At 42.7% G+C, this 23,978-nt stretch overlaps 1 protein-coding gene across 1 annotated transcript in view; it reads right to left on the bottom strand.

The window, feature by feature from the left end:
* GALNT16 (polypeptide N-acetylgalactosaminyltransferase 16) overlaps nt 1-22,663 on the bottom strand; it is a 195,819-nt gene extending 173,156 nt beyond the window's left edge. The window contains exons 1-2 of the mRNA XM_070931259.1: nt 22,450-22,663; nt 14,353-14,368 (exon numbers count right to left, since the gene is read on the bottom strand). Coding sequence (XP_070787360.1) covers nt 14,353-14,368; nt 22,450-22,663 — 230 coding nt within the window. The remainder of the gene's footprint in view (nt 1-14,352; nt 14,369-22,449) is intronic.
* Nucleotides 22,664-23,978: the final 1,315 nt, after the last annotated feature.

The following is a 23,978-nucleotide window of genomic DNA, read 5'->3' as shown; positions in this document are numbered from 1 at the left end:
AGCTGTTTTTAAAATCTTTCGATCCAAAAAGCCAAACTTAGATTTCACCAATTCACCAATTTCTTTGATTTCCAACTTAAATTTTTCAAGTTGCTGATTCACAATCTCATCCCTTCTTACAATCTCCTCAAGAAGAAATTCTATTATATTAAAGTCAGGTTTCTGAGACTGGAGAGTTAAAACTTGTTGATGTAATTTATTAATGGGGGAATCCCCCCCCCACTACCTGTTTGTCTAGCTTTATAAGTCTCAGTGCCATTTTTCCACGCAGACAAAATTTACTGGAAAAGAGAAGAAAAAACTTTTTTCCAACCAAGATCAATATCAGATCCCCAAGGAAAAAAAAAGGAAAAAAAAACAGAAGTGAGAGTGAGGTTTGCTTTCAGTTACAGCCAAAAGTATTCATTCCGCTACTTTGTAATTGAAAACGGAAGGAGTTTCCCTTTCAGCCTCTCTTCAAGCCGCAGCAGCAATCGCCATTTTAAAAAACTTTTTTCCTTTCACTTCACTTCTTAGGCAAAATAAAATAAAAAGAATACTTGCGCTTCAGGATCAGAGGTCCAGCTCATATCTTCTTTAATTAATTTATTTGACAGATTTACAGGCTTGCTTTTGCCTCCTAGCTCTGCGTGTAGCAGAGATTTCCCAGAGCCCGGAGCATCGGCTGGGGATACGGGGAGTCTCTTCCGCTCCCTCCCAAAAGTAAATAAAAAACTTTTGGGATTAGGCAGAGGACTCTACCCACCCCAGCCGGCTCTATCTCCGTTTCCTAATGGAAACGGAGTTTTTTCGAGCCACCATTCCGCTGAAAAAGGCGGCTCTAACAGGCAGTGGGTTCGACGATCCCGAAGGAGCATCCAGCGGGGACAAGCAGCAAACCGGAAGTCCAGGGGAGAAATTGTTTCATTCTCTTTCTAACAGCTTTCCCACAAACTACCAAGAAGGCTCACAATTTTCATGTTGTGTGTGCAGAAGCTATGGTCAATGCAGTCTCCTAAAATCACTGCTAATGAATCTGTCTTGGGAAACTATTACTTTTCAAACCAGTGAACATAATTAGACAAGTGTGATTATAGTTATTGGGTCAGATGTTTCCAGAAAAAGAGCAGAGATAGCTTTAAAGAGATAGGAGAAAATAGCTAAGAATTATTTCAGATTGCCTTGAAAATCAAAGAAACCTTATCTGGCAAGTCCAATTTCTGCCTCTGCACACTTCAGTGCAGCCCATTTTATCAACCAGAAAGGGATTTTATTAACAGCAACAACAAAGTTATGTAGTACTTTACCAATTAAAAGATATAGTATCCAGAAACAGTTTTTTTCTATGGAAGTACAATGACTATATTTGCTTATGGCTCAGAATTCTTTCACTCCAAATCTAGACTTTTTGCTTTAGGTCAGGTATGGATAACTCTTTGAAGATTAAGGCTAGAGTTAATATTTTTGGAAAGTGGAAAACCAAAACAAAACCATATCACAATATACAAGTAGGTGGAATGTGTTTGATTTTTTAACTGTGACATGCCTATTTTAGAGCTTACATTACAGCGTTCATCTGTTTCCCATCATAAAATGTAAGAAAAACCACGGCTTTCATTTTCAGCAAACCTGGTTAGTAGGGTCTGATGGTTGTAAAGACATATTTGAGCCAAAGGAAATCCTTTCCTGCCTAGTGTTATAGACTGCCTAGATGGTGGCTATCAGCATTCTAAGGATGGTCCCTCCTACTTACTTTCTTTTTGCTGCCTGCTATATCAGTGTTATTTTCTTGTCGTCTTCATTGCTTTCAATCAGTGGTGAAATCCAAAAAATTTTTTACTACCGGTTCTGTGGGTGTGGTTTGGTGGGCGTGACTTTGTGGGCGTGGCAGGGGAAGAATACTGCAAAATCTCCATTCCCACCCCACTCCAGGGGAAGGATACTGCAAAATCCCCATTCCCACCCCACTCTGGGCCCAGCCAGAGGTGGTATTTGCCAGTTCTTTGAACTACTCAAAATTTCCGCTACTGGTTCTCTGAACTGCTCAAAATTTCCGCTACCAGTTCTCCAGAACCTGTCAGAACCTGTTGGATTTCACCCCTGCTTTCAATCCATTAAAATCAATGGCTCAGTTGATGGGAGGGTGTAGGAGAAACCTGAGATTTTATATTCTATCTAACTGATCAGTTAGAAAAATGGTGAAAAGATCTTTACTTCAAATCCTTATCCACGCTTTAGAGTGCTGTTTTTAATGTATACATCTCCAAGCAACTGTCCTCACTACCTTGCCTAAAAAGTCCTGGTTCTATTAAAAATTAGAGTTTGTAGATCTTGTACTGTATTCGCCTATCATTACAGTGCTATCAGAGAGTTCTCACACTTCACATACATACCTTCTCCTTAAAATTCGCTGTCCAAATCAGAAGAATTGAGGGAGGCTGCTTTGCATGAAGGAAACAATTCGTTCACTTGGACCAAACAACTTGGACTCCCAAATAGGAGACAGACAGACAGAGAGAGACTGCTGCCTACCTAGTGCTATAAATCTCAAAACTATTTGCATTCAACTAAAAGATTAGATTAAGATAGTCTATATCTTATGATAAAATTAATATAAAATGTTTGTTTTTCAAAAGTGAAACTGGACCAAGAGAAAATAGTCATATTGAGTCCAGCAATGTATTTTAATTCAATTATATCTACTCCCCCCAAAGTCTGTTTAACTTTTAAAATAACCAAAGTAAATTATATTCATTGTATGGAATTCAACACAAATCAGTTGGATTAAAAAATTGATCTTGATCAAAGATATGATGTGATCCACTAAAACTTCAGATTGGAGCTAGGAAGTACTTTTATTTCCCAGCAACATGTAAGGTATGAAATAAAAATGGTGTTTCATATATCTGGCAATGCCCTCAAATCAGCCTTTCTTTATGCCAGTCATTGGCGTAATTCCTTTTTCCTCTACTTGTCATAAGAAGAGTGACACACAGACAGAAGTAGAAGAAGACTTCATGGGTACATTCAAAGCCCATTGAAATGGTTTGCCTGCTTTGCGTTTGTGCACTCGTTTCTTTGTTTTGAATTTTCTAATCTAGCCTAGAAGACAGGGTTCTCCTAGTGATTTCCCCTCCAAAAACTAATTAGATCTGACCCACCTAAGTTTTCAAGGTCAGCCAAGGTCAGCTACCTGCTGCCACTATGGAGCCATAAATGTGCAGATACCATTTGTAACTTTTCAGAACATAAGCAAAATCATTGTCAATGAATACAACAAGGAAAATATTATTTAAATAGATGCATATAATTAAGCAGTAATGAACTTTTTTTTTCCAAAGGAACTCTAATGGTGGCCATTAAACAAGAAGATGTATTAAATTATCTAAAAGGGAAGAGTTCCAAAGGTGTTTTTTCCAAAGGCAACTGGACTTCGTTTTTTTTCTTTTTAAGATGTTTCGCTTTTCATCCAAGAAATATCTTCAGTTCTGTAGGGGAAGAGGTGAGGCTCATATGCCTTAGTGTATCTGAAACTGAACAAGACAAAGGAGTGGAAAATACAATCTGGACTGAGCAATCCTGTACTACTTCCAGAGGGCCAGGAAGATTTATGCACTGGTTTTGTGTACATTTTTGCTCCCTTAATCACTGCCATGATTTAGCTATGTTTGTAAGAGCTCCAGAAACTTTCACAGGCTGTTATGGCCCACATCTGAACAGTGAATGAGGCTAAAGAGTAATTAACAGTAATGTGTTTTTTCATAGTAGCTTGTGTTCGGTTTTAAAAATGATACTGAAATCCCCATTTTCATTGGGATAATCCTTTTCTTCATAATAAAATCAACTAAGATACCTGTGGCATCTTAAAAATTTAAACATTTCCTAAAGTTTGAGCCAGCACTTCCCAGATATGTTGAGAGTTGGTGTAAATTTGTACAGATTGTAATCCACTAAGCATTGTAGGCCAGGCTGCAAAAATCTGAATAACTATGAGATGGCAGCAAAGAAATATTAAAGAGGAATCATTGCAGTTTTGTTTGGAGTATTTGATTGGTTGTTTGTTTCATGCATTTATATGGTGAAATCTCCCCCGGTTCTATCCGGCTCGCTGAACCAGTAGTGCCAGCAGTGGGAAGCTCCGCCTACCCACCAGGACATCACTACGTCCCTTTTTTTACCATCTGCGCATGTGCAGAAGGTTCTGCGCATGTGCAGAAGAGGCGCATGCATGCATAGCGCATGCATGCTCCCGTTCCCGAACTGGTAACAAAGGTAAGTGGATTTCACCGCTGGGTTCTTCCATCTTAACCAAGCAACTCTAAATGGTTAACAAAACTCATGGATAAAATAACACAGTATTGTATTTTATAAAATGTATAAGACAGTATATTTTTTTTAAGAAACTATAACTGATGTTTCTTGCAAAACTGTCTCACAATTCAGAAAACAAGAATATTGAGCTCCACTACATTCCTGGCCCCACCATTTGAGGAAAAAGCCCAGTCTTCAAGTTGTTCCAGAAAACCAATAAGGTCAAGGCCATCTGAGTCCTTCGGGAGAAAGGCGGTATATAAATTTAAATATATAAATAAAATAAATAAAGGGAGTGTCTGTTCCATGGGACGGGCAACACAACAGAAAAAAGCATGATATAAAATCTATCTAAAATAGATTTAGTGGTCTTGCAAAAGTTGGCAGCCATTTTTTTTTGTTTAAATTTTATTTAACTTTGTGGTCCTGCAGTTGCCATTTGCAAAGATCCTTATGCCATGATGCCTGCAGAGCCAGATTGTTGACTTACATGAAGTCTTCAACAACTTTTGCTGGTAAGACGGAAGTCTCCATTTTGACATTAACTCATATAAACCAGAGTCTCTTGCATCACATGAATGAGGCTATATTCTGAGTTAATAGCATACATACTTATTTAATGGAATGAAGGAGATGACATGGGGAGCATCCATCTCTTTTGCACAAAAGCAGATAAGAGATGGTTTGAAGATTTAGACAAATATAAATGGTGATGTTCTGGAATAAGAGCTATGTGGCTCAGAAAACAGTACTTGAATACAGCACAGCAAGGAAAGGAAGATTTGTTTTAGATCAGAAGGAAATATATATGTCATATGCACTGCCGGCTGGTGGATCTGAATCCCTGAAAAAAAGCAGAGCCTGCCCATCAAGTCTACTGAATGACTGGAGACATTTGGGGCTTTTTATCTTCATGCACTGTTACCTAACAGTAGGAATTCTGCCTAGCTGCAGGAAACAAGGATGCAGAGCCTCTTTGTGGCTGAGTTTGCACATCACACTAAACCATGGTTTGTTTAACCATTGACTTATGTAATAACTAACAATTGGCTGAGCTCATAATCCAAGGTATTACAAATCACAATGACACATTCAAAGGACGTGGAAAGCATAAAGAAAACAGGTAACAATATGAGTTAGTATGATGGGTGGAAAGACTAACTGGATTGGGTTTTTTTGTTCCCTCACTGCTTGAACTGTTTTTATCATATCTGGCTATTTTTAAAAATTGCAGGCAGGCTCTGTTTGTTCTCCTCTTCTCTTCTTCCCCTGTTCTGCTTTTTTTATATTGACTCTTAGATTGTAAACCTGAGGGCAGAAATTCTCTCTTTTTATTGTTTGGTAAGCCCTTCTGTGAGCCTTTTGTGCTGAAGAATGAGGTAAAAATACTTTTTAAAAAACAATAAATACTTTTGGAGGGCATCTGCAGAAGCCTGTAATGTGGCTAGCAATAACCAGAAAAGAAAAGTTGTCCCGAGGCATCTAGTGAAGAAGTGTCTGAATAAATATCGAATTAAAACCAGCCTTTGCAGTAAAAACATAGCTATAGTCCTGTTTTATGAAGAGAAAATAAAGGGATTGTAAGAAGATAAATATAAACACTTTTCATAGCTTCTGGTGGCAAGCTCTTCCAGAATATTGTAAATTGCATTTCCTACCCATCCACTTACATTGAACCTAAAATTGTGTCATACATGTTAACTTTTTCTGCCAATTACTACAGAGTTTAAACATGTCAAGCCACAGTACTTGTTTGTGATGTTGCAATATGCTGCCAGAATAATGAGCTAGCACAGTTGGGAACCAAGCTACATTAATACATTAGCAATGGCTGCACAAAATGAAAATACAAATGTTATGCCTCTTCAGCTGGTAAATGCTGGAAGATGAATTTTTGTTATGGTAAATGTTCCTAGTATAAACAGTGCACCTCACTGGGAACAATGCAATTCAAAAACTGCAACGTTCCTTCATTCATCCCACCTATTTTGTTCAAGTGTGTCCTGATGGAGAGAGGATCTCTAGATCCGTGATGGCGAACCTATGGCATGCGTGCCACAGGTGGCATGCATAACCATATCAGTGGGCACGCCAGCTCAGCTCTGGCGCACATGCACACTCTGGCCAGCTGATTTTCAGCCTTCTGGGCCCACCAGAAGTAGGAAAACAGTCTGTTTCCTGCCTCCAGAGGGCGTGGGGGGGTGGGGAAGGCCCGTTTTTTCTTTCTCACCTGGCTCCAGATCCTCTCTGTGCATCTGGGGAGGGCGAAAACAGCCTTCCCCACCCCCTCGGAGGCCCTCCGGAGGCCTGAAATGGCCCATTTCCCAACTCATGGTTGGACAGGAAGTGACTTTTTTGCTGTCCCCAGCCTCCAGAGACTCCTAGAGAGGCTGGGAATTATGGGTGTGGGCACGTACGCGAACTCCCACCCCCACCCCCTTCCTGGCATGCGATGGCAAAAAGGTTAGCCATCACTGCTCTAGATGCAGCCTGGACTCATCAAGAGGCACCAAAATTCTGTATGGATTGCAACCTAGCAACTGGTGCTATGAACCTAGACAAAATGCTTATTTATCATCTCTAAGTTAGGGGGAGTTATCTGGAAGGAAATGCTGTCAATATAATTGTTTTTCCTTATCTGATCCGAATACGTAGTTTATTGTTTGTTTATTTATTGTTTAAATTTATATACCGCCCTACTCCCAAAGGACTCAGGGTGGTGAACAGCCAAAAGATAAAATACACATAATACAAAATTTAAAACAATATAAAAGCCCATTAAATAATTTGGCCCAAACAATTTAAAACACCTCTATTATTTTAAAACAAATTTAAAATTAACAGTTAAAAAGGAGGTTAGGCCAGGCCAGGCCAGCCTGTTGAAATAAAAAGGTCTTGAGGGCACGGCGGAAAGTGCGTAAGTCCGGGATAGTTAAGAGTTAAACATGTATATATAGAGAGCGTGAACAATAGGCTAGGAAAGGGTTAATAACTGAAGCTTCATGGAACAAGATGAGATGATGGTGAAAGTTCAAATGATCAGGGATGTGATGGTTAAGATAGGCAAGGGGAGAAATTGTTTTAGCATGCATTGCAACGCAAACAGATGCACAAGCCAAAACTTATCATTTCAAAGCCACATTGTTGGAATTTTCTATGTAGCTTGTGTTAGCAAAATATTCATACACAAATGCCAATCTTCATCAAACTAGATAAAATTATATTAGGAGAAATTGCAAACCAACACAAGATGAATGTGCATGTTTTGAGAAATATGTGCCGAACTACATTCAAATTTTAAAAAACAGCCTTAAGTTCAAGCAGAAAAACGACATAAATAACCGAGAAAAGGTAGATATAAAGATTCACAAAAATGAGTAACTATGAGAAATAGACAATAAGACATACGCAGCCAGAATTTTCCCAGAATCTTCAAAACTGGCTGGTCAACAGAAAAATTCTTTCTTCTTTCTTCTCACCATAACTCATAATGGGCATTTTATTTGAAAAACTGTTTTCCATTGTTTGAAGTCATTGCGTTAAGATCTTCCTTGGGCACATCTCCAGGTGTATGTGTGTCACTTCTAACATGGGGTAGATAATAAGAGGGGGGAAAAGCCTTACTAGTTGAGATATCCTTTTTTTTTTTTTTTGGATACCCTCTTCAGAGATGTCCACTGATGTCACCATTGCTTTTCATGGGGTGTCTCTCAAAACCTTTTTTCCCCAAATATTTTTCTCATCCTCGAAGTCCCTGGTTATTTTAAACACACCTTTTTTAACCTCATGACCTCCAGATGGGAAGAAATTCAGTTTCCTGTGTTCTCAGCCAGCAGAGCCAAAGGTCACGTTAGCTGGGAATTCTGAGAGCTGAAATCCCAAGAGAGTTGGAAGGCACAAGGTTGAAGATTGCTATGTCTAAGAGTTCTGTTTCTGATGCTGCCTTTAATCTGTTGCCCCAACCATTTTTTCCCAAAAGATTACTGCATATAACTTTATTCATTGAATAGATGCAGGACTTTTCAAGACTGAGAGCTCTAGAAGAAGAGTGTTCATCTGAACACATGCCAACCCCTTCTACACTTTACACTCTTCTGTGTCATACTCATTTTTTTTTCTCCTTTGTTTTTTTGCTCATTTAATAGTTCAATAATTGGGACTGTGTGATGAAATCTGAGATATTGAAATAACAAGTGTCACTAAGTGTTGAGTCTCTGCTTTGCAGTCTTGAATTAAAAATACTGATCCAAACAGAGGCAGGGTGGGGGGGAAGGGGAGAAATCAACAAAATTAAGAAGGTGGCTGCAATCATGCCCACCCCTTTTCATATGCATTGTGCATGGAACAAAAAAGAGGTGTATTTGCTGCTTCTTCTATCTTGAGCTCTTTGACACACCTGCTCTGCAGTTCCTCTGCATGCATCTAGTTATTTCAAATATTAAATTTCAGATCGGACCCCTCTCATGTCCTCCAACCAGATGGATGCTGAAAAAACATGGGTGCCAAACATATCACGATGTTTTTTGCCTTTGCGGAGCCGGGGTGGGTGTGGCTTGTGAGTGATGCATCCGGCCCTTGGGCTGCCAGTTGACACCCCTGATCTAAACGAATCCGAAAGATGTGGAAAAGATTCAAAATAGAATAGAATAGAATAATGAAGGGACCTTGGAGGTCTTCTAGTCCAACCCCCTGCTCAGGCAGGAAACTCTATACCATTTCAGACAAATGGTTGTCCAATCTCTTCTTTAAAACTTCCAGTTTTGGAGCTCCTATAACTTCCAGAGGTAAGTCATTCCACTGATTAATTGTTCTAACTGTCAGGAAATTTCTTCATAGTTCTAGGTTGCTTCTCTCTTTGATTAGTTTCCATCTATTGCTTCTCATCCTGCCCTCAAGTATTTTGGAGAATAGCTTGGCTCCCATACATAGTGTTTCCCATACATAATATTAGAAAATCTTCAGAATTGTGCAGAAATCCAGATTTGCTGAAGGGGAAACATGATTCAGAAACACGTACAACATATATGTTGAAATTGTATCTGTACAAACCTATCTCACTTTATGAAGTCATTTATTTATTTATTTATTTTATTAAATTTTTATACCGCCCTTCTCCTGCTGGACTCAGGGCGGTGCACAGCCTAGAATAAAAAACATCCCAATACAAAATTTAAAATTTTAAAAGAATTAAACAAATTTTGGCCCAAAATTTAAAACCTCCCGACTAAAATCCATTTACAATTAAAAATATCTAAGGTGGGGGGTTTACGCCAGCCCAGCTTGATGAAATAGAAAAGTTTTGAGGGCATGGTGAAAAGCACAGAGATCTGGTATCCTATGTATCTCCGGGGGCAGGTCATTCCAGAGAGCAGGTGCTGTCACAGAGAAGGCCTTCCCCCTGGGGGTCGCCAGCCAACATTGCTTGGCTGACGGCACCCTGAAGAGTCCCTCTCTGTGGGAGCGAACTGGCCAGTGGGAGGCTATCGGCGGCAGAAGGCGGTCCTGTAAGTACCCAGGCCCTATGCCATGGAGCGCTTTAAAGATGGTAACCAACACCTTGAAGCGCAACCAGAAGACCACCGGAAGCCAATGCAGCTTGCGCAGGAGGGGAGTCACATGGGAGCACCCCATCACTCCCATAATCCCCTGCGCGGCCGCATTCTGCACCAGTTGGAGCCTCCAGATGCTCCTCAAGGGGAGCCCCATGTAGAGAGCATTGCAGTAGTCCAGGCGGGAAGTGACGAGTGCCTGAGTGACTGTGCGTAAGGAGTCCTGATCCAGAAAGGGATGCAACTGGTGAATCAGGCGAACCTGATGAAAAGCCCCCCTGGCCACAGCCGTCATATGCTCTTCTAAAGACAGCCATGCATCCAGGAGGACACCCACGTTGCAAGCCCTCTCTGTGGGGGCCAGTAACTCACCCCCAATAGCCAGCGATGGTGATGGCATCGCTGGCAATTGGCAGCGATGGCACCAGCTGGCTATATCGGGACCCCGGAAGCCACAGCCACTCGGTCTTGGAAGGGTTGAGTCGAAGCCTGTTTCTCCCCATCCGGACCCGCACGGCCTCTAGGCACTGGGACATCCCTTCAAGGGCATCGTTGGGATGGCCTGGGGTGGAGATGTACAGCTGAGTATCGTCAGCATACTGATGGAACTCCACCCCAAAACCACGGATGATCTCGCCCAGTGGCTTCACATAAATGTTGAACAGAAGGGGTGAGAGGACAGACCCCCACAAACAACGTGCCTCGGGGTCGACCTCTGCCCCCCTGCCAACACCAACTGCGACCAGTCAGAGAGATAGGAGGAGAACCACCATAGGACAGTGCCCCCCAGCCCCTCCAACCAGCGCAGCATGATACCATGGTTGATGGTATCAAAAGCCACTGAGAGATCTAACAGGACTAGGATAGAGGAACAACCCCTATCCCGAGCCCTCCAGAGATCATCCACCAATGCGACCAATGCTGTTTCCGTGCTGTGCCCAGGCCTGAAGCTGGACTGGAGCGGATCTAGATAGACAGCTTTATCCAGGTACCGAGGAAGCTGTCGCGCCACCACACTTTCAACAACCTTCACCACAAAGCGAAGGTTGGAGACCAGATGGTAGTTAGCCAAAACAAGCCAGAGAGGGCTTCTTGAGGAGGGGCCTCACCACCGCCTCTTTCAAGGCGGATGGCAAGACACCCTCACTCAAAGAAGCGTTAATAATCCCCTGGAGCCAGCCTTGTGTAACCTTTAAGTTTAAGCTTAAACTGTCTAGAATGGGACCCCAAATCTATGCCCAGAGCTAGCACATTTCAACATTGGAACTAAATCAAAATACTCATGCCTTAGGGCATGTACAAAGTGCTTTTCATTACCCATTAAAAATAGCCAGCCAACATTTGGTATGAATAAAAATTACTCAGTTTTTTGGTGCAGCCTCCAGACATTTTAGTTTTCTAGTTTTTTCTAAGCACAAAGTTTCTTGTTCTCTTCCAGTCCTAAAGCTGTGAAGGATTCTTTGAGTTCAATATCTGGCAATTTTAGCAGGACTGTGTATGTTTTTCTCAACCATTTCTAAGCATAGATAGAGATGCTTCCCTTTCAAAAGCTCTTCCCCCTCACACTGAGGCTAGCTCATGTACTACTGCATTCCAGTGGTATTAGTAACAACTTTGATTCTCCAGCAATAAAATCTTATTGCTGAGGTCACATTAGGTAGATTGTACAGGAGGCCAAAAGCAGGAGGGAATAAAAACCAAAGTTACTATAGCTTTGAAGAAGTTTTGCAAGACCATATCTTGTCTGTCTGTTGACTTGGCCTTGACAACTATAGATTTTACTACTACCACTTTTTCTTAAACACCTTGTTCTTCCTCCATGGAGCAAGGAATGTGTCTCCTCACAGTCTTATCCCAATCGCTCATCTATTTCCAAATGTGTCTTTATTAGAATTGCTGCCTTATTTCAATTGTTGATATCCAGGAAAGAAGAAGGCTGCTTCAAGCAGATGGGTTTTGAAAAAGCCATGACATGGCCATGTATAAATTACATCTTTATATATGTCTAAGGCAGTAGATGTATTCAGTTAGAAAGATGGATCTGTGAAAGGTCAACAAATTGAAGGTTATCATTGTTTAGGGCACTTTCCCCATTGATTCAAATGTGGTGATCTTCAATTTCCATAATCACCCCCCATTGTAGCCAATCTGTCTATCATATTGCATTAAATTGCCCCATATGATGACAAAAAAATAATAATAAATCTGCTATCTAGAGTGATACCTAATATTTAGCTCCATGATAGATCCAAGTAACTGAGAGAAAGCTCCATTTCATGTCAGCCTTTGTTAATAAAATGCTTTAGGAAGACTTTGTTAAGATATCATTAAAGGTATCATTTTAAATTTTCTTCGTTTAAAAACAAAAACAGAACTTGAACAACTGATCTAAATTGGTGTTTGTTGCTTCTTTCCCAATAAACAGATTCTACCATTTTGCATAGGCTTTTTTCCCCTTTGTCTCATGATTTAAAATGGAGACCTGTTTATTGTCATAATCACAGAATTTTGCACAATGGTGAGAGCGTCAATCAATCTTCATATTTAAAGTAATAAATATTATATAACATTTCAGCAGGATTATATTTTGGATGTGTAGTCAGTAATCTCCTCAGCAGAAATAAGAGCCACAGGTTCTCTTTGCTTCCTAGTTCAGAGATCCACGACACCAAGCTAGCATAGAATCATGCCAAGTTAACTTCTTATGATTAGTTTGACTAGCCACAGCTTAGCTGTCTAAGGGTACTGTAGGGAAGGGAGGTATCCAGAGGTGGGCTTCAGCCGGTTTGGACTGATTCAGACGAATCTGTTAATTTTTTGTGCAGTTCAGAGAACCAGCAAATCGCACCACTGGCTGGCCCCACCCCACCTCTCCCTGCCCGCGCCTCCCTGCCCCTCGCCCACTGTGGGCGATGCCTAGAGTCATGCCCGCAGCATAGTGCTGCTTCTCTCTGGTTCTCTTGCTTGCTTTGACCACGTAGCCCAGCTGATCTCTGCCTGGTGAATCTTTCTTCACTTCTCGCCCAGCTGCCTCCCACACGGTCCCCCTTGCATGCCTTCCCTGCGGCCTCCCACACAGTCCCAGTGACCCAGCCTGCTTGCCTGCCTTCCCCACTGCCTTCCCTGCAGTCCCAGTGGCCCAGCCCGCTTGCCTGCCTTCCTCTCTGCCTACCCCATGGCATCCACAGTCCAGCCCACTTGTCTACCTTCCTTGCTGCCTTCCCCATGGTCCTCGCTGCCCAGCTTGCTTGCCTACCTTCCCTGATGCCTTCCCCATGGTCACCACAGCCCAGCCTGCTTGTTCTGTCCCTGTCTCACACACGCACACAAACAGACAGCCAGGGGTTAAATAAAACGGGCAGACAACAAATTCTTTCGATAAGAGGATTGGCAGCAACCCAGTAGCTGCTTGCCAAGAACTTTACTCATAAAGGGAGGGGTTGTTCCTCCGTCAGATAAACCCAAACAAGATACACACAGTTCAAGAATTGTCAAGTCCAGTCCGTATTAAATCCAAGGCAGATAACGTTGTTTCCAAAGATACAATGTGACTCGCTGGTAGTTTAGTTTTGTCCGTCACAGAGTCTGAATGGCCACCTCACCCCCTTTTATCCCCTGTGGGGTGTGGTCCAGTGACTCAGCTTAATCTCTGGCATGCCTCCTTTTCTGCTGCGTGCGTTTGTCTCTCCGATGCTGGCGTGGATCCAGCCAAGACTTATTTCCGTCACTGTCCGACTGCGAGGAGATACCTGGCTCCTGGCCAATCTCTTCTCCTGCGGGAGACACCTGAGGCATTGCCAGAGAGGAAGGTCCTGGAGAGGGAGGCCTGGCCAACTCCTCTCCTTCATGTTCGGAGCCTTCTCCCTCCGATAAGTCGGCCTCAAGGGTCGGAGTCACAACCTGCTTGCCTGCCTTCCCCGCTGCCTTCCCCGCAGTCCCCATGGCCCAGCCTGCTTGCCTGCCTTCCCCGCTGCCTTCCCTGTGGCGCCTGCAGCCCAGCCCACTTGCCTCCTTGTTAAGGACAACTGCTCTGCCCCAGCCATGCATTTTCCAGCCCAGGCTGCTTGAAGTGAAAAGCATGCAATATGCTGCTGCTAAGCTTCTGGGTTCCTTGCTGTCACCTGAACCCAGGAGCTTAGCGGCAGCATATTTCATGCCTTAACAAGCCCGCTGGTGGCCTCTGTAGCCAGAGCCGGGCTTGGAGCAGACATATTTATTTATTTATTTTATTTTATTTTTATATCGCCCTTCTCCAGCAGGACTCAGGGCGGTGGACAGCCAAAGTAAAAACACAACATACAAAAATTAAAACAGTTTAAAAGATATTAGATAACATTGGCCACAATTTAAAATAACCCAATTAAAATTAATTTCAAATTAAAACCAAAGGATGGCATCAAGCCAGCCCAGCTAGATGAAATAAGCGGGTTTTAAGGGCCCGACGAAAAGTCCGGAGGTCGGGTATCGTGCGTATCTCTGGGGGTAGGTCGTTCTACAGGGCAGGCACCACCACAGAGAAGGCTCTCCCTCTGGGGGTCGCCAGCCGACATTGTCTGGCCGACGGCACCCTGAGGAGGCCCTCTCTGTGCAAGCGTACTGGCCGGTGGAAGGCAATTGGTGGCAGAAGGTGGTCTCGTAAATATCCAGGCCCTAAGCCATGGAGCGTTTTAAAGGTGGTCACCAATACCTTGAAGCACACCCGGAAGACCACTGAGAGCCAGTGCAGCTCACGCAGGAGAGGTGTCACATGGGAGTGCCCCGTCGCTCCCATAATCCCCCGCGCAGCCGCATTCTGGCCATACTTACTTCTAGGCACACAATCTACCCCTCAAGCTCCCAATGCCCGAACCGACGAGTGGGAACAGAAATTCGCCATCGTGCTGGTGAGTACGGACCAAGTGGGCTTTTTGCTTTTTTCCTCCCACCTCCCCATTCCAGTCCAGCACGGCACAGACAGCCCAATGGAGGTGGAAAATGGGGCATTTCCATCAGCCCTTCTCTTTTCTTTCCCCTAGCCTCCTTTTGCCAGTGTGCGCTTGGCAGGCAGTCATGATCTTTAGATGGGCTTTTATTTTGTCCAAGAGAGGGGGGAAGGGGCTCGGAATGGTAGTAGGAAATCACCCTGTCTCTGAAGCGTCAACCCACCTGTTCCACCCCACCTTGTAATGAGTGATGTTGAGTTGGCCACGCCCACTCAGTCACATGACACACTCCCCCACAGCCACACCCATCCAACCAGTCACTAGGAAGAACCAGTTGTTAAATTACTTGAATCCCATCACTGGACATATCTTGAACTTTTTGGGAGAGCACTGGTTTGGGAAGGCTGCTTTAAAGCATTTCCACTTATAGGATACCTTCCTTTTTAACCAAATATTTTCCTAGGCCGGATCTATACTGAAGTTTCTTCTGACTCTGCAATGGCAGTAGCTTTCTAAAAAGCTTCTTGTTCATTGCTTCTCAGGACTTGCCATTAAATGAACACACACATTTATGAGAATAAACCATCACTGAAGGAGGTTGTGGGATCAAAATGCTTGATGATGAGTTCTCTTCCTTATGTTTTTCAGAGAGTCGTACATTTATTTATTATTTATATTATATAAATAATCATAATGTATATATTATAATTATATATATTATTTATATTCAGATACCACCTCTACATTCTTAAAAACACGAATACTTGTACTTCACTCTAGTGTTTGCCATATTGCTGTTAAAGTCATTATTCATTGCCTCCTTTACCAGCATTCTTAGCTCAATAAGTATGTGACCTGGGGCACATGCAGAAGAGTCAAAAAAGTCATCATGGCAGCTACAATAATGTAATCAAAGCCCTGCCCATTTTACATGTGTTTGCTACAACTGAATTGTCACAGCTGCCATCTTTTTTTTTTTTTTTAATTCCTGTGGACACCCTGGTATGGCAAATAGTATAGTGCAAAATCTACTGTGACATGAGAACAAAGCACCTCCCTTGTAAGTATGAGAAAAGTAGGTGCTAGAAAGGCCAAATGTTTTTGGCAGCCAATGGCTCTGAAGCTGCAGGCTCCAGGGCTTTCTGACATGTTTGTTTCTTTAGCCTAATTTTCAGTCTGCAGAAATGAAAACCATCCATTCTTCACATTCACTTTTAACATCCTGTCCTGAATAATCACTTCGGAGAAGCAGAGATTGTTGCATTCTGCCTCTCATCCTGCTTTTGGCCATTGTCAACTTTCTACTTAATTTCCTAAATTGATTTTATCAGCAAGACAAATCTTAATTCCTTAATCCCTTTAGAAAACGTATCCAACATGTCTGCCTTTTTCACAGCAACTTTTTATAAGTGATTGTCATATCTACAAATAATCACTGTATGACAATATTATCTTCATAAGTGGTCTGAAAATTATAAAGTAGTTAAAGGAAATTATATCAAGTCAAGAAGTGAAAGATACATCATGTGTGGATCTGGGCTATGATAACATGCAGATTAGGATGAACTGATGCTACTTATTTGTAATCTTACTTTTTACTGATTTACACGGTTGCAAAGTTTTTCACCTTTCTTTTGTACAACAGGTTGGAAAAGTAGGCTATTTTATTTTAAATAGAGGTAACTGCTATTTTCTTTTAATATTTAAACCAAACAAATACAGATACTGCTCAATTTACAATAGTTTGTTTAGTGACCAGTCAAAGTTATAACAGCATTGAAAAATGGGACTTACCACTGTGTTTCACACTCAAGACCATTGCAGCATCCCCATGGTCCCAGGATTAAAATTTGGATGCTTGGCAACTGACTCATATTTATGACAGTTGCAGTGTCCTGGGGTCATTTGATAACTTTTTGTGACCTTCTGACAAGCAAAGTCAATGGGGAAGCCAGATTCACTTAACAGCCATATTACTAACTTAACAACTGCAGTGATTCACTTAGCAGATGTGGCAAGAAAGGTTTTAAAATGGGGCAAAATTCACTTAACAAATATCTCACTTGGCAACAATTGTGTCGTAAATTGAGGATTACCTGTATGTCATTTCAATATTTAAATGACATGTTTTTTTGTTTCTGTAGTGTATGAGACTCTAAATTTGAAAAGCTTCTAAGTAACTTACAAGATTATGGAGATAAAATAGAAATAAAAGAACAAAGCACACAAAGATACTGACACCAAACACACAACCAGTGGTGAAATCCTCCGCCAGTCGCCACCGGTTCACTGCCCGCACATGCGTGGCGGGCGCCAGATGCGCACTGCATGCGCGCATGCACAGTGCATGCCGGATGCATGCTGTGCGTGCATGCATACACAATGCACACCAGATGCAAGCTGCATGCGCATGCACAATCCGCAACAAACACGCACTTTTGGATTTCATGCTCTTTTTTTTTTTACTTTTTAAAGCATTTTTAACTACCGGTTCTCAGGAACCGGTAATAAAAAAATGCTTTAAAAGTTTTTTTTTAAAAAAAAAGTTCCAAAGATCAGCTGAGTGACGCATGATTGTCGGAATTTTTTTTTTTTTTACTTTTTAAAGCATTTTTTTACTACTGGTTCGTGTGAACCGGCCCGAACCTGTAGCATTTTACCCCTGCACACAACCAACCAATTTCCTAGCTTTGGACCCAACCAAAGGAACCAATTCTAGCTGCAATATCCTCTAGCACAGTAAAAGCACGCTTGCTTTCTAGAACGATCAGGTTTGGGTAGCTTTTCTGAATGCGAACAGTATTTAAGTCTCCTTGTCTACAAGCTTAATGAGGGTTTTCACTTAATCCCTTCCTGATCTGAGCATGTTCAGTTTGAAATCAGGTTTTGAAACAAGGACACTTTCCCACCTACCACCCAAATTACAGAATCTAAGAAATCGTACTTAAGCAGCTTATTCCCCATTAAATACCTTTGTTCTTTTACACTTATCAAACACGGCCGTGCTTCTGTTCTGGAGTTTGATTTAGTCATTCCATTTTCCAAAGAATATTGCCAGAAAATTTATTTTTTAAAAAAACGGCGAGTTCATGCTTATCTGATCATTCTTTGGCCTTCACTGCTTCACTTCATCCAGCTTCATTTTTTTTCTTGAAATGTTAAGGCAGCCCTTCCCAAATTTTTCCTTCATTATCCAAAACTGCTTATCAGGAAGTCCTTTTTTACCTCATGTTGGTGAATTTAAAATCAATTGAAATGTCCCTGTTGTGATTGGGTTTGCAAGTCAGCCAAACAAAGACCACTTTTACCCAATTTAGGGTAAATTACCCAGGCTTGGGGGTTAAGGGATAATTTCAAAGCTAATGCTGGGGAGGAAGGCCTTTTACAGTGGTGAGTTGCCTCCGGTTTGCATCAGTTCTATAGAACCGGTATTAACTGGCGGGAGGCTCCGCCTATTGACCCTGACATCATCAAAACGCTTCTGTGCTTGTGCAGAAGAGTGTGCGGCGCCGTTGCGAACCGGTAATAAAGGTAAGTAGAACCCACACCTGGCCTTTTAGCCTGGAGTTTGCCTTTCAAAAAGTGCAAAACCCCATTTTAACTCTCATGCAGCTTTGCAAATTTCAGACGGCAAAGTTATGAGAGTGTGTTCCGTAGTGCCCTTCTCTCTTGCAAAGCATGGTTTCCTTATTTGGCTTGGCCTATAAGAGTTCCCAGGTTGAATCTGAGACATTTTCAGTTCTAGCTATTAAGTTGATCCATTTCCCCGCTCCTCTGCTTCAAGCAAGGTGGTAGCGCTACTGCCAGTAAAGGTTGTGTTGTTATTCCTATTACATCTCAGTGTAACCCCATTAACTATTCTGTGCACTGCCAGATCAGTAGAAGCAGAACTGTTTGAGGGGACAGCAACAGGGATATGACTTTTGAGTAGCCTGATGCATGCAGGGGCAGTCTGTGTTGTGGCAACCATACCACGTATGCTCTGGAAAAAGAATCCAAAACAAATCAACTACCCAGAAAAACAAAAAAGATAAAATTAATGTATCTGCACCTTAAACATAATATGTATTTCATTAAATAAAGTGACTGATGGTTACATCGAGAAAGAATACTTTACCACAATGAAAGGAAGAAAAGGCATTTGTCTCACTGGGTCAACTTATTTATTCATAAGGCAAGATTGAAGGCCAGCAGCACTCAGACATGATAGCTCTGCTAGAACAATTTCTAATTAAAGTATTGTTTCTCAACCTTGGCCATTTTAAGATGTGTGGACTTCAACGCCTAGAATTCCCCCAGAGAATTCTGGGAATTGGAAGTCCAGACATCTTAAAATGGCCAAGATTAAGAAGCACTGAAGCAAAGGAACAGCGTGAAGGCAGAAGACAAAGCAGTTAGGGAATGGGTTCAGATTAGATGTGGTTTTTAAAATTAATAATAATATAAATTCTATGAACTTTATTTTTCTGAATACTGTGAAATCATATGAGTTTGAAACTAAATCACATACTTTTGTGTATTCTATATAATACTAATAATCATATAATCATTTTCCCTGTTTCATCCCTCAAAATTACAAATATTAATTATAGACATTGGTATGAAATGTACATATATGTGTTTATCTGAAAATAGAAAATAATTACTATGGGCAAGTACTGAGTCTAAGAAAATGCTACATCCCCTACATTTTTGTCCCGTAGAAATAGGTAAGCGAAACTAAATTCTCCTTTGAAAATTCATAGATCACTAGTGTATATAGGTAATCCTTGAGTAACAACTAGAATTGGTACCAGAATCACATGACCGCGTGATGCTGTGACAGTTGTAAGTGCAAGGATTCATTGTAACTCACCTTTTTCATGCTATTGTAACTTTGAATGGCGGCTAAATGAATGGCTGTAAATTGAGAACTGCCTGTATAATTTCTGGGTAGATGATGGTTCTATTAATAGGAATGTTGGGGGTGGGTGTAATCAGGCAATTAAAGTTCCACCTCTTCTTACATGCATGTGGTGTGTGTAAAAGGGATGGGCTTTCATTGCCCAATCATTATTTTGATGCTGGACAACACCCCCCCCCATCCAATGGGTGCCCTCAGTATCATAGCTATGGGAGGAAAATGATATACTGCAATTTTTCCATTACATAATGCAAGTACAGCACAACTCATTGAAACACCTAGGAAAAGTATGCTATACATAGTTTATTACACAAAGCACAGAGAGTAGACAGTACCATGCCCATCACTAACAAGATTATGACCCCAAGCTGCTGATCTACAATGATTTTGCTTTTAAGGCCCATTGTCTGTCACTGTTTTAATCACTCCATCTAGGTAGCAAATTGATCCACTGAAAACGAGATACAATTTCTAAAGTGCTTTCAGCCAGGTCATTCCAATGATGTTCTGGTAATTTTAGTGAACAGATTGCTTTGATTAGGGTATCCTGTAGTCTGAAGAAGCAGATCTCTATGACAAAAAAAAGCCTGCATCTCTAACAGAGATGAAAGAATCTCAAAATTTTCCCATGCCCAAAATAGAAGTGCCCTCTTGTTGCACCAGCATTATGGCAGAACAGAGTGCAGCCTTTGCAAAGGATATTGTAGATCCAAAGCCCCCCCCAAAAAAACAGAGGGGATCCAGAAATGGCGAGCTGTCAGCTAGCAACCACTTTAAATGTGGGGACAGACTTTTACTTGTGTGTCTGTTGTCCTTATGCCTCCTTTAGTCACAACCAAGAAAATCTGAGTTTTGTTTTAAACTCTCAGATGAGCACAGCCTCTCTATTCAACATGTGATTAATGAAAAATCTATCTATATTTGCCACGGAAGCAGTCAGGGCTGTATAATCAGCTAAATGTAGATGAATTGATGGTGTTTTGAGTAATTCTGAATGTCTCGTATTCCACAATGAACCAGTTTTGCCATTAATTCATATTATTGGCCCAGCTATTCAATGGCTAGGAAAGATCTTTCCTTCCGCTGTTATTCTCCCCACACACACCCAGCTCCCTGAAAACTGGAGATGTTAGAGAAATTGAACCTGTGCTGAGGCTTTGAGAAAGAGGAAGGCAATAATTCACTCATTTGCAAGCAGTGAGGTCTCTAAAGCTTCCTTACTCTGAAACTCTCTGCTGGCCTGAGAAATCTTTTAAGTTCCAATTCAGGTGTTTTAAGAAAAGAAGGAAAAGAAATGCAACTCTCCTACTTACCTCCTCCCTCCCCCCTTATACCAATCTTAAACCTATTTTTACTCCGACTCTCTTTTGAAGAGTAAATAATAATGTCCACATATTTGGAAGAGGTATATTGTTTCCCTCACTACAAATGCGAGTGCTGAATGCCTTGAAATAAAGATCTCAGGTACAACTAGATGAACTTTGAGGCACGTAAGCCCTCTGCCCCTGCATGGCTGGAGAAGACTCACATCTGGAATCGCAATTTGCAAAAGCAACAGCCTAATTAACTCCTCTTTTCACATCCCGCAGCTTCAGGGATCATTCAGCTCTTGCCAATTTCCTGTGTGGAGGTCTCGGAAGTGTGCAGAAACCAAGATGATTCCTCCCTTGGGGAAAAGGACCCCATCACCGTCTTGGGACACCAGGACCTTCTTCCATTCTAGCTGCACCCACCCCAGCCCCCCTCCATCTTCAATCCGATTCCGGCTCGATCCCACACGTGCGTTTCATTCTTATTCTCTCTCCTCTCAGCTCTGCAAACCGCATCTTTTTTTTTTAAATAGTCTTTATTTACATTTATAGTTAAAAAGAAAACAAAAAAACAAGAAGAAAAAACAAGACAAAGCAAAGCAAAAAACATAAAAGAATATAAACAATACACTAGTAAACTAATATTTAGCGTAAACCTATACTATAAGTTCATAATACAATGGGGGGGGACAGAACAGCTTATAAACCAATCAAATCTCTCCACTCTCACTTCTATATATGCAGTAGAATATTTTCAATATATCTACAACGCCTGTTTATATTAATCTGATTGTTGTCTTCTTTTCGATAGCCAAAGATACCATTTTTCCCAAGAGAGACATGTTGAGGTTTGGTCAACCGCATCTTTTGATGCCGTTGACAAGCTACCTCGCGAATGCCAACCCGCTTCTTCCTCCGAGAGGCGGCTTTATCCCATCCCATCCCCCGCCAGTTCCCAAGCCTGGTGCCCAGAACTCGAGCAACAACAGTCGCAAGACTTTGGCGCGGCGCGGCGCGGGACCCCTTCCCCCCCCCACTTCTCCCTCGCCATCCCCATCACTTCGGAGCTCATCCCCAGTTGTAAATGCTGCCATGGTTACCGGGAAAAAAAATTGCTGGAATAAATACATCAAGAAATATGAATAATAAAATAATAATAAAGAGCCGTGGCACAAGCCACGCTGCCCCCCCCTCCCATCCTCCCCCCACCGCTTTGCCACTCCATCTCTTCCTCCTCGCCGGCAGCATCCACTTCCCGGCAAACTCGGGCGACGCTTCCACACCTCCGCGCACTTCCTTCCCTTTCCTTGCCCCCCACGCCCCCCCCCCTCCCCAAGCGTCCTCCCCACGCCCGCGCAGCATCTGGTTCTGCAGTAAGGCAGCCGCGGGAATCGCCAACCCATCGGAGGGCACCGGGCTCTGGGAGCCCAGGTGGGGGGGGGGAGAGAGAGAGAGAGAGAGGAAGGAAGCCGCACTTACGAGAAGGGGGACGGTCCTCTCTTCTTTATGGAGCTCGACTTTGCCGGCGCTTCTCTGCCCACTCTTAACGCCGCCGCCGCTGCTGCTGCTGCTGGGAGACCGGCTGGACGCGGCCGAATGAGGCTTGCTGTCCTGCCACAAGTAATAGAAAGTGCCTAGGATCCAAGCTACGGTCAGGATCGCAATGGCATTAGCCCGGATCCGCCTCATTGCGGGACCTCCGGGCTGCCTGGGAGCTCCGAGTCAGCTGAAAAGAGGTTCAGTTCTTGGGGAGCCGAGAAAAAGAGAGCGAGAGAGCGATGGGGAAACGGCGACACCCGATTCTCTCTCTCTCTCCCTCTCCCTCTCTTCTTTGGCTGGCTCGAGCGGTCGCAGCTGTTTGTTGGCGCTCTCGTCTCCCGGCTCAAGTCCTGCAGAGCGAAAAGAGAGAGAGAGAGAGAGAGACCGAGGAAGACCGAGAGGAAGAGAGCGGGAGGCAGGTCTTCCGGGTCCTAACGCCTTCGATGAAGACCTACCAATATATCTGCTCGCCCTTGGATTCACTAAACCACTCAGCGCTTTGCAGGATCCAATCTGGGTCGGTGACCGAGACCGGTTCTCGCGCGCAGCCCTAATCGCTCAAACAAGCAGGGACGGTTGTGTTATCGCCTTCCTCTGTTTTGGTTTTGGTTTCCCCCCCCCCGTTGGGGGCAATGTAGAGGATGAGAAGAAGGCTGGGTATTTCATCTCACGGCTTTTGAAAAGACTTGAGGGAGGGAGAGGGTTGAAATTGTGATGACATCCTAAATTCTCCTATTTCTCCGTTTACTCGCTGTGTAAAAGGCTGCCGTGGAAAGTCATCTCCCACGCTCGAGTGCCGCTGCTGGTGGGCTCATTCATAAAGCCAGCATTGTAGTTTGCAGACAATTGATATCAAATGTCAGAAGGTGGGGAGAGGGGGGGGTGGGCAAGATGCGGTTCCCGATCATCGTGGGCAATGGGACAAACCAGGTCGAAGCCTGGAGTTCCCTAGAGAAAGAGAAAAGCTTACCCTTTTGCTAACCCAAAGTATTCAAAAACAGGGACACTGAAAGCAGGAGCGATTGGCTGGGGGCAGGTGGTGGAATATTTGACTTCAGCGTTCCAAAGGATGTACAATCTCTTGCCATCATACTTTGGATGTAATCCTGCAGCAGCCCCAGAATCCAGCAGTCAGTAATAGCCAAACATTTATTCCCATCGGTGTAACAAGAACCTCTCTGAATGGAGAAAGGGGGATGTTTGCAGGCTAATTTAAATTCAGGATCTTTACTGACAGGTGCTGTTGAATCTCAATCCTGAATGCCATTAAAATAAATCAAAACTCTCTGCTCCACTGATGTCCCTAGAAATGAAATAGGACAACTGTTGGAATCTGGACCTCACAAGATGGTTAGTTCCGGCAATTCTCGGACTGGGTTGATTTGAGAATTAAGAGAGTTGAAGTCCAAAGCACTTCAGGGTGAGAAAGATTGATGTCTGTGATAAAGCTGCACCCTCAGTTTTC

This window comes from Pituophis catenifer, unplaced genomic scaffold (genome assembly GCF_029215685.1).
Source record: "Pituophis catenifer annectens isolate HBS135680 unplaced genomic scaffold, rPitCat1.0.hap2 SCAF_1, whole genome shotgun sequence".
NCBI lineage: Eukaryota > Metazoa > Chordata > Lepidosauria > Squamata > Colubridae > Pituophis > Pituophis catenifer.
The sequence above is the reverse complement of the archived record's forward strand: the minus strand, read 5'-3'. Positions and strand labels throughout refer to the sequence as shown.